The sequence below is a fragment of the Apiospora aurea genome (genome assembly GCF_038362705.1).
Source record: "Apiospora aurea strain CBS 24483 chromosome Unknown utg000008l_segment0_segment0, whole genome shotgun sequence".
Classification (NCBI taxonomy): domain Eukaryota; kingdom Fungi; phylum Ascomycota; class Sordariomycetes; order Amphisphaeriales; family Apiosporaceae; genus Apiospora; species Apiospora aurea.
Window position 1 is genome coordinate 938877 of NW_027117395.1, and position 10666 is coordinate 949542.

A 10666-nucleotide genomic window follows, 5' to 3' on the forward strand; every position below is an offset into this window, starting at 1 on the left:
TTTTCGGCTGAAGGCGATTTTTTTCGACTCTTTTTGGCCGAGTTGGCGTGGAGTGGCCATCCAAGGTAGACTTCGGGTGGCCGTTCCACGCCAGGCCTCCAAACCTCGCCCGAATCACGAAAACGTCGTCGCATCGACTCATCTGTCGTTATCAAAGATGCACCCGGCTGAAGGCGGTCAATTTCGACTCTTTTTGGCCAAGTTGGTGTTGTGCCGCCATCCAAGGCAAACCTTGGGTGGCCATGATTGATCCAAGGTAGGCTTTTTTGTGGCCATTCAAGCGTATTTCTTACTGTTGCGCATTCTACCCAAGGCGCCTGCCCTCTGGGATAAACAAAACCGAATTTTCGTCTCATTGATCACTGCAATTGGTCCCTACAACAAAATGAAGGTGCTAAGGATTCGTTGATGGGTGTTCCTGCCCCAAGAATATGGACGCCTGCCACCTCCAATCCACCAGCATAACCAGCACCGCCTAACACCACCCAACATCACCAAACCTCACCGAATCGCGCCCGAATCGCGAAAACGTCGTCGCATCGACTCATCTGTCATAGTCGAAGACGTTTTCGGCTAAAGGCGGCTTATTCCGACCATTATTCGTCGTTCTGCTAATTCGCTGTTTAGTTGGCCTAGTTGTGCGTTCATCACGCCACATCTAAACCCTCCCTCATTGAGAAATACCGACGGCTTCTACAGACACCACCAAATCACGTCCGAGCCACGAAACCGCTTTCGCATCGACTCATCTGTCGTAGTCGAAGACCTTTTCGGCTGAAGGCGGCTTTTTCCGACCGCTATTCATTGTTTTGCTGATTTGCTGTCTACTTGACGCTCACTTGCCAAAGAATACCGGCCTCTCCTACAAAACCCAAGGTAACAACACCAATTCAACACCATCACATGAACCAAAGGCATGTTCCTGTTACAGCCATGACAGTTCACTCGGTTGCCCAATCGTCGATGCCAAAAGAAGTTCCTAGGTACCTGAAACCATCTATATGGTTGCAGCTAAGTTCGTCTTTCAGGCACGGTCAGGCTTCACTTATCGAGTCAATAGGCAATGGCAACTTCGCTGCTTCTATGAATCAGGATAAAGAACATTCATTTACGCACCTACAAGTCATCCACAGACCGTACCTTACAAGCTCATGTTATGCGACGCCACCGGATGTCTCGGATGTCGGCAACGCCTCTGCCCTGTCGCCTTGGGGTGGCTGCATGACGCGATGACTGCACTCACTCGAACGCCACAGAGCTCATCAAAGGCACAGGGCTCGTTGATCGATCTGGAAAATTACTATACATACCCTGCTTTGGCTGCGAGGGAACCGCATCAGACACAGGCTATTCACCAAATACAATGACTGGACTCTGTCATCAGCAAAGTTGGCTGTCGCTATGGATCGCACGAGATACACGAGATACAACGCGATTAGGATTGGCACAACTCAACAAATCTCGGGAAATTTGACCCATTTCACATCGAGTCAGTGTCACTGAGATTCGAAGCCTTGTGTCATTTTCGCGTCAATCAAGGGGATATTGTTGGTTGGATTCATCGGCATGTGCAGTCATGGCGACACGCTTTTACGAACAAGGCCCTTTCTGTACAGCTCTCAGTATCACAGAGACACTTAGAGATTGCAGCCACGCAGTGATAAGAAGAAGTATGATTGAGAATATCATCTTCGGCGCTGTACCAGCATGAACGTCTAGGGTTTCTCTCGACATTACATCGCGATGACGTCACATCGTGGACAGGCCTGCCTGAGCCAGGACACACTACAAGTTTGGCTGGGCACATCACATAATGTGGCTTCTTACAACACCATGCAGACACACGATCCTCACTTATACTGATTACGCTTCGCCTGAAGGTCAGAGACTTGCAAATCGATTTGTGCAAGGCTTGCAATGCGACGGGCACAAAACGGAGAAAGGCTGGATGAATGCTGTGGCTGCGCTATGATAGCTTCAGCTGGGTATCTGAAATTCAGAACTATGAAGAACTCCTATGGCAATGGGTGCTTCCCAAGAAGCCGCTCCATGCGTGGGATCAACGGGGTATCCACGTGAAATTAACAAGCAAACAATAACGCCATTGTGAGAACCTGGGAGAACAACAACCCGACCATCCCAGTCTCATGATTACCACCGCAGCGCTCCATTCCTCAAGTATTGGTATCGGTATCGGTATCGCTCACTCCATACCCAAGCTACACCAGAAGGGGGTCAAAGGGTGCTTATGCGGCAGTGGGCTTCTCCTCAGCCTTGGTCTCGGCCGTAGCGGTGGGGGCGGCGGGAGCGACCTCAGCCGGAGCAGCCTCGGAAGCGGGGGCCGGGGCCGGAGCCGGGGTAGCAGCCGGAGCGGCTGTGAGCATGCATTAGTTATGGCCCTGTCAAGTTTGTGTTTCACCTTGCGCCACTTACCGGCAGAAGCCTCAGCCGGAGCAGCAGTGGGAGCAGCCTCGGTCTTCGGAACGGCAGGCTCGGGAGCAGCAGTCTCGGCAGCGGTGGTTGCGGTACCAGTCTCGGCAGGGTTGGCTTCGGGGGCCTCGGCGGACTTGTCCTCGGCCTTGGACTTCTTGTCCTTCTGTGGAGGGCGACGTGTGTTAGAATCATTCCACTGATGTCGACAGCGCAGAAAAATAATTGTGTTGCTTGCTCACCTTCTTGAAGATGGCCTTGAACTTGGCCTTCAAGTTGGCGAAAAGAGCTGGAGGATGATTAGCAACTTCGTCAACGCTTGACGTCGCGAGCAAATGCGGCGGCGATGTTGCCCGAATGGACAATTGCAACAGCCGATCAGAAGGAGTCAAGAAAACTTGGAGGGCTTACCAGGCATTGTTGCGGTGTTGGATGGAAGTGGAAGAGATACAGATGATCTGTTGATGGTTGGAAAGATGTTTGGACGAACGCGCAAGGTATCCGATGCTCAACCAACGAAGTGATGATGGCGAAAAGGTCGAACAAGATGGTGTGGTGAGGGTGAGAGAGCGAGCCTTTTGAAGGGTCGATGTTTCTCGAAATTATTTTGGTATCTCTTCCCGAAAGTCGAGTCTGGGGTTGATAGGAAGGGAGCAGGTGGGGCAACACATACGCTACTGCACCTTCTGAAATTGGGGAATTGGAAGCGCTGGGGTCAGAAGGTTCCGGGAATGCGCAGCGCTATCACTCAGGGTACACATACGACAGGCGCTAAAAAAAAGGGCCGGGTCTACCACCGCGTTACAGTCGCAGTTCCTTTTTCCCTAACGCCCCTGCCTGCGCCTTCGATTAGCCCGGAAAGCCCAAGACGGGGGGAAGGGGGGCATGAGAAGGGAAACCATAGGCTTTGTTTGCAGGTTGCCTCCGGAGATGCAGCTGCAATTCATTTCCGTGAGAAATGACTTTGCTTGCAGTGGTACGTGCGTGACGGAGGAACAGGAAGAGTCACCGTCGCCCATCGTCGACTGCCCCATCGAGCCCTCTTGCTGGAATATTTCTATGCTAGGATACGGAAAGCTGGGGCCTCTTGCTGCTGCTTGTCTCATTAGACGCCCTGGAAGCCGGCCAGGTGGAGGCTATCGCGACTTTGACGTGGCACTTGACCCGTCTGGCGTTTTATGAGAGAGGAGCTCCCGAAAGTGAGCGGCTGCGCTACCGAGATGATGGCATGTCTGCTAGTGTCGATCCGCGATGAGCAACCAGTCGCAAATAGGCATGGTGGAATGTCACTCTAACAGGGGTCCTACGGGACGACTCCTACACAACGGCTTCTGGCTGAACGTTGTCCCCTGCCTGCCCCATCTCGGGATTCAATGACCATTAAAGTCATTCCAATCCGACACGATAGTACTGAACTCTTCCCTCCCATTCTCTCCATCTGATCGCGCCTAGAATCCATCCTATGATCATGCGATTCGTATCTGCTGGGATGACGCTGGAGGCGGCTTTGCCTTGATTGAAATGTCTACTTGTACATGTCGTCTCTATTGGCTGACCGTCGAAGACGGAAATCTTTTTCCTTCTTCTTCGCACTGGAGTAGGATGTTGGGACCAAGCTGGGTTCCGTGTTGCATCATCAAACACTCCGCAATACCGAGTCTTTTGGAAATGAGGTCGATCGTGTATTGTTCAATTACTTCTAGAGCGGTACAGATAACGGTGATAACCGGCAGGAGGTCTCCCATGGTGCTGATGGGATAAGGAGGTGGCTTGACATCCAGTCAGTCGGGCACGCGTACAATCCAGGCACTAAACCCAGCCTCGACACACCCACCTGACAGAGCCCCTTTGCAGCCCGGGTCTAGAAGGACGGCTTGCTCCAAATCGGTCATTTTTCCAGGCCAGAATTTGGACCCGGACTCCAGTATTCCGATCCACTACCGGCGAGGCGTGCGAGGTCGAATGGGTTGATGAGTCAAGTGGACCGCCGGGCCACTATCGGCCGCTTGGCCGTCCGTCGAGAAGGGTCATGTCTTGCGCGGGAGGGCCAAACGTTAGAAATAGCGACGTAATCTGCATGTACCGAGCATGGTGCCGGTGGTTTGTCGCAGGGGAGAAAAGGGCGAAAACAAAACGAAGCGAAGCGAAGAGATCTGAGAGTTCTGGCTGTCACTGGTGTCACTGGTGCAGCAGCTTTAGTGTGCTGGGGAACCTTTTTCGCAGCAGGCAGTGGGTCGAAGGAAGCTAATGGGCTTTTTTTGCCTTGAGACTTTCCGCCTTTGAAAACCCCACGATTGGTGCCATTTGCGCTACCGCATTCTCCGAAATATCGATCCATTCATTCATTCTCACTGCTCACAAAAGGCGCACCTGGAGAACGAACGTCCCTCTCTCCCTTCATCCACCATCCTTGCATCTTTTGACATTACTGCTCGTCCGTCCACCATGGCGCCTGTCATCTACCTTGTGCGACATGCCCAAGGTTACCACAACCTGAACAAGGAGAATGAGCAACTCCGCGACCCTGACCTGACGGAGCTGGGCAAGCAGCAGTGCGCCGACCTTTGCAAGCGCTTCCCCTTCCACGACAAGATCACCCACCTGGTGGCTTCCCCCATGCGCCGTACCATCTACACCTGCATGCTCTCTTTCGCCCCCGTGGTCGAGTCCGGCAAGGTGATTACCGCCCTCCCTGATGCGCAGGAGGTCTCCCTGCAGCCTTGCGACCACGGCTCGGATCCCGCCAAGCTGCAGGCCGAGTTTGGCGACAAGGTCAACTTGTCTCTCGTCCCTGAGGGCTGGAATGACAAGTCGCCCAAGAGCAAGTACTACCCGGACCCCAAGCTGCTGACGGCTCGCGCCCGCGACGCTCGTCTGTGGCTCCGCGACCTGGTGCGTGAGGCCGGTGATGATGCCCAGGTGGTTCTGGTCACGCACGGCGGTATCCTGCACTTCTTGACGGGCGATTGGGATGGCTATTCCCCTACCTCTGGTAAGTTCAACCTGGTTACTGGTGCCGGTGTCGCAGGAACACCTACTCCTTTATTCCCCAGAACCCCCAAAGTCACGTGATATTGACCTCGACATGATAGGCACCGGCTGGAGCAATACGGAGTTCCGGTCGTATGAGTTCGCGGACTCCAAGTACGAGGACCCCAACGCCTCCCTGAAGGAGACCAAGTCGAGCCGGCGGGAGCGCCGCGGTAGCGCCATCCCCCTGACGGAGACGGAGCAGTTCCAGCTGCAGGAGGCTTTCTCTAATATCGTCAGAGCCGAGCTCAAGGAGGCCAAGGAGGCTGCCGAGAGCGCTGTTCTGTGAGAAGGAGGACATCGAAAGCGGTACATGAATGGGTATGACGACGCGTGCGGCCTGGATAATGGATGATTTCGACCTGGCATGGATGGGCCACGTCACGTGCATTTGGTGATGGGAAAAAGAGAAGAAGGGCTTTGTGAGACTAGAGGTTAGACACGAAAGGGGCCGCAGCTCCAACGACAGGGCCACTGGCAGCTATATGTCTTGCATGAACTATAGAATACGATTGACGATTCATGTCTACTTTTCATTTCTCGGATGAGCTTTTCGTCTCCCCTCCTCATGGTTGTGTGCGTGCGATGGTTACTACTTTGACAGCACCTGTCTCCGTACAGGTGGTTTTCAACACCAACCACCCTTGCTGCACTCTTTAGCAAACGCCACCAGAAAGCGGAGTTACCTCTGTCCTCCTCGAGCAGCAGCCTCGAAAGGGACAGACAGTCGCACATAACCTTAAGCCGGTTTTCCTTTTCGACCCAGCCGAAGAATACGACAGGCATGCTGCTGCCAAGCCTAAGCCAGCCTAAAATACATGAGAAAAGACGGGATGATGACTCGGGCTCTGCTGGCGATGCCGGTGCAATAAACTTCGGGGCCTCCTCTTTTTTCGAGCTCGTATTCCCCTTGGAGATGGACGGGTAAAGTTATTGTTTTTCGGTGGGCTGGCGGCAAGGGACTGGGTCCATTGGTTTGTTGGATATTTTTATCTGCTGCTTACTGTTCCCCCCCCGCATCTGAAGATATTCCTACCTCGTCCTGCCCTGGCCAGCCCGCCAACCAACCATATTACATCAAACAGCCGGATCGGGCCCCGAGCCGCCAAGTTGAGCATCGCGCCCTCCTCGATTCTGCGCGCGCGCTCTCTTCCACTCTCTCAATATAGGCAGCGCATTGATTTTTTCGTTCGAGGCCGGCTCTGTGCCCTTCTGACATCACTTTCTACATCGGATACGCACCCACGCACATACATACACCACGGTTCCCCCCCAAAAAGCCCAAGTCGCTCGCTCGCTTGCTCGCTTGCTTGCTCAATCTCCGCCGGGCCGCTCTACACACACACACACACACCCCCCAACCCACAGGCCCGAAATAACACAATGGGCGTCTCGGGCCTCAGCGTCTGCTTCTGCGTCGCCTACTGGATCCGCAGCGTCCAGTCGCGCGTCGACGAGGTCAAGCAGAGCCTCGCGGGATTGGTACCGGAACGCCAGAAGGAGATCGACGTGGAAAGCGCCATGGTGTCGAGTGATTGGCGCGGCGAGGAGGAGGAGGAGGAGAAATTGCTGCCGAGCGAGCGAAGAGGATGATGAAGGGAAAAAGGGGGAGGACGGGCCGGATGCGAAGTACTGCAGTCTGTATGGGTAGTGGAGAGGGGGGTTCCGGGTAATGAAGAGTCGAATGAAAACTCGAGTGCATGTAATAGTAATGTCGCCAGAAGGGGTCATGCTTGAAGCCTTCTTGGCGGGAAAAGGGGAACCGGGCAACAATGCAGGTGGGCAAGCTATTGTTCTGAGCATCTTGGGTCGATGATCCAGATGGGGCAGCTAAGCCAAGGGTAACAATATGCCGTCGCCCCAAGGGCACAATTCAGACGGCAAAAGCTGTCGGGTGCCATTCAGGTCGAGAATCCATGGATTGGGAAGATAATAGCGGTAATATATTGTACAGGTCGCCATGGGTTATCCGAGATATCTAAAGTCTACCCTACCGGCCCAGTTCCTGATGCAAACCCCCACCCATGATACTTGGCATGCAAGATGAGTTTCCCTTTTAGATGGTGTTACACATAAATATTCAGAAATCTGTCGTACATGGTCCTATACCCGTACTCCAAAAGCTCTGACTGGGCTAGAGCCAGTTGTAATATCAGATCCCGAAGTCGATATAACAGGAAGATGGGTATCCAAGGCTCGCTGGCTCGCTCCTTTCAAAATACATTGGTCGCCTGAACGCAGGGACAGCACCGGTCTAAAACTGGCCCGGCTCGCGGCTCTGGTTCCGCGGCTGCACCTCCGTAGCAGGGGCCACCTGTTCGGCCGGGTCTGGTACAGTCGTGCCCTTCTGGGCCTTCTTGCGATCTTCCAGCTCCGATTCGGTCAGCTTCATAATATCATCCTTGGTCGCCACGGGCGTCCAGTTCCTCCGACCCTGAGTCGCGGCAACCTCGGCCTCAGTCAGCCAGGCCTTCCAATGCGCCGTCGAGGGGGCGGCGCCGCTGCGCTCAACCCACGCGGTGCGCTGCGTTTCGCGAATCACGTACCACAAGGTCCGGGTGAAACTGGGGACACCTTCGCGACCATTGTTCGCGTGCTCGGCAGCATCTCTGGAGTCTGGGGGAGTGACATCCTCACATGTATACCGACTGAGATCCCAGAAAAGCCTTTTGGGTAGGAGGCCCATAATCCAGTATAAGCCGTTGAGAATGACGTACGATGCCCCAATCAGGACCTGGGTGACCCATTTGCAGTTGCCCAGAAGGATCACACTGACCATCAACAGGAAAGTCCCTATGCCCATGAGCACTTGGTAGGCCTTGGCACCAACACGATAATTGCACTCTTCCGTACCGGCATAGAGTTCCCTGGCCACTTCTTCGGTGCATTCGATGAGGATAAATGCACCCTCGCGTGTTCGAATAACGACGTCACCCTTGGGCACCTTATTCCTGTGGCTTCTCGACATGAGGACGGGCTTCCACCAGGACGCCACGCCGACGATGGAGCTCACAATGGATACAAAGACTACGGCAAATATGGCAGTGCCATCTTCCTGTATCGCGGCTACGACGATGATGGCGATCGAGAGCAAAAAGGAAAAAGCCGATAGGATGTGGACTGGCGACCAAAGAGCTGGCGGCACAGCAGGTCGCTTTTCATTGTTTGTGCCGGGGTCCGCCATATAGTCCTGCACTCGCTCCCTCATGGTAGGCCGTCGCGCTATACCTTGAATGGGAGCATCCCCATCGGCACCGGCGTTGGTCTGGAGCCCCGATGTTGTCCCTCGCGTGCCCGATTCCACATCCGCCCGCGTTCGTGGCAGCTGTCCTGACCGATCGGAGATGCTAGAACTTATTCGCCCTCCCTTGCTGAATATCTTGCTGATAACGCCTTTTGGATGGGCGGCTGGTTTAGAGACCTGAAGCCCGCCAACGATATTTCGGTCGGCGTGCTGTATACGCAGCTTTTTGAAAGCAAAGGGTTGGAACTCGTCGAGCGGATGGAGGATATTGGCAAAAAAAGCCGACAGACTCGAGGGTCGTGCCACTGAAGACACCCGTCATCTTGGCTCTTGTCTCGGGCATGCGGGTTGGTCGGGTTGGCTTCAAAAACGCCTGCGGTGCAGGGATGATGCGAGGCAGCAGACAGACCGTGCTGGCCGTGATTGCTTGGGCATGATCACCTATCGAGGACTCGCCAATGACAGCGAGCAGGGTCACGACATCGAGTCGCCAGCCCGAAGGGCCATCGGCGGAGGTGAACCATCTCAGTAGACCTTGGGCTTCGGGTCCATTGGCGCCATCCGACATAGTAGTTGGTGGCCGCGCGAGCCGATAACGTCAGATGCCTAGGCCGAGCGTGAAGAATGAATGGGGCAAACCCGGCGATTGGGGATTCGAGCACGGGTATTGAGTTCGTCTGGTCGTGGGTTCCTTGGCTCCCGCCCTTGTGGGTAAAGAATTGGGATTGGATGGATTCTGGGAAGTCTTTATTAGCGGGACGGGACGAGACGAGAACAGACGAAGCACGGGTGCTCCCGCCAAGACGGAGACAAAGACAAAAGGACGATTGAACAGCGACTTGGGCCGGGGCTTTGAAAGATTCGAAAAGAGCGAAAACGGACAAGGAGCTCGGACAATTGGTTGCTACAAATCGTGATGTGGAAGATGGAAGCAGTCAACTCGGGTCGAAGCACCAACGTACATACTTGTAGCTAGGGATGGACTCCATGTCGCTGTTTAGGTCCCGGTCCGATCCAGGGTCCTGACCAGGGGTTGTTTGTTGCATGGAATTTTGAGGCTGATGTGGTTACCCAGCTTGTCCGGTGAGGCCAACTATCTAGGCCAACTACAGTACCCAAGGGGGCACGGCAACGGGGAAGCAGACGAAACCGCGGGTGTTCGCTCAAGGTTGATCACGTTCGTTCGTCCAGTCCGTTGTCGAGAAGAGCAATCAGTGGGCAGCAAGGAAAACGAGAAGCTTCCCCGCCTAGCGGAGAGGAGCCCTCCCGGCGCATGCCAACCGCCAACATGCAGCACCAGCACCAAGCGCTGCTGCAAACTCGTTAGCGCAGCGATGGTCGTGATTTCCACTGTTCACAGTCCCAATCCGTTCTGCCACTTCCGAGGCAGTCGGTGCACGCAATTGCGGGTAACTCGAAATCGTCATCCCGCGAACCCGCCAAACGGTCCCGCCAATTGCCTGTCGCCGTCAGCTTGCATGCCGTTGATCGTATTGTCTGCCTCGAGATGCCATGGCGTAATGTGTGTGTATGTGGAAGGATACAGCATTGCCAGAACATTCAGTAGGGAGGGCTCTGTTTATTTTGTTTCACTTTGCTTCCGGACATTTGCTTGGTCAGTCAGTGGCAGTGGCAGTGGTGGCACAGCTTGCATCAAGTGACAGGTGCTCCTCGACCAATCTTCAGTGCAGGTGCAGAATCCAGTTGGTCGTAGCTGCCTTCTGCCTGGGTCATAGCCACCCGGCCTGACCTGACGTACAGGGCCAGATATCTGCAGAACTCGCGCCCTCGGCCGGGTCCGTCCCGTGTAATAGGCCGAATTGCAGAGCCTGCCTTGTGGGACGCTGCACTTACACCCAACCCAACCTTCGAACCCAGGATGCCAATTAACCCCACCCAACATCGTCCGCCGACGTGCAGGTAAACGCCTGAGTAGGTGGGCTGGAGGGGCAGCTCTGCCAT

At 54.6% G+C, this 10666-nt stretch overlaps 4 protein-coding genes across 4 annotated transcripts; 2 read left to right on the plus strand and 2 right to left on the minus strand.

Annotated features, from left to right (window-relative positions):
* Positions 1 to 2246: 2246 nt before the first annotated feature.
* Positions 2247 to 2848, minus strand: PG986_011789 (uncharacterized protein; the record flags this gene model as incomplete). Its single annotated transcript, XM_066848011.1, has 4 exons — positions 2247 to 2374; positions 2434 to 2629; positions 2673 to 2719; positions 2842 to 2848. The coding sequence occupies 4 exons, from the start codon at positions 2846 to 2848 to the stop codon at positions 2247 to 2249; spliced, it is 378 nt and encodes a 125-aa protein (XP_066694707.1).
* A 2027-nt stretch (positions 2849 to 4875) lies between these two features.
* On the plus strand, positions 4876 to 6273 carry PG986_011790 (uncharacterized protein; the record flags this gene model as incomplete). Its single annotated transcript, XM_066848012.1, has 3 exons — positions 4876 to 5422; positions 5484 to 5740; positions 6121 to 6273. 3 exons carry the CDS (start codon positions 4876 to 4878, stop codon positions 6271 to 6273), a joined length of 957 nt encoding a protein of 318 aa, XP_066694708.1.
* Positions 6274 to 6843: 570 nt separating this feature from the next.
* Positions 6844 to 7053, plus strand: PG986_011791 (uncharacterized protein; the record flags this gene model as incomplete). The annotated part of the gene is made up of 1 exon (XM_066848013.1): positions 6844 to 7053. The coding sequence occupies one exon, from the start codon at positions 6844 to 6846 to the stop codon at positions 7051 to 7053; it is 210 nt and encodes a 69-aa protein (XP_066694709.1).
* A 661-nt stretch (positions 7054 to 7714) lies between these two features.
* On the minus strand, positions 7715 to 9272 carry PG986_011792 (uncharacterized protein; the record flags this gene model as incomplete). The annotated part of the gene is made up of 2 exons (XM_066848014.1): positions 7715 to 8914; positions 8991 to 9272. 2 exons carry the CDS (start codon positions 9270 to 9272, stop codon positions 7715 to 7717), a joined length of 1482 nt encoding a protein of 493 aa, XP_066694710.1.
* Positions 9273 to 10666: the final 1394 nt, after the last annotated feature.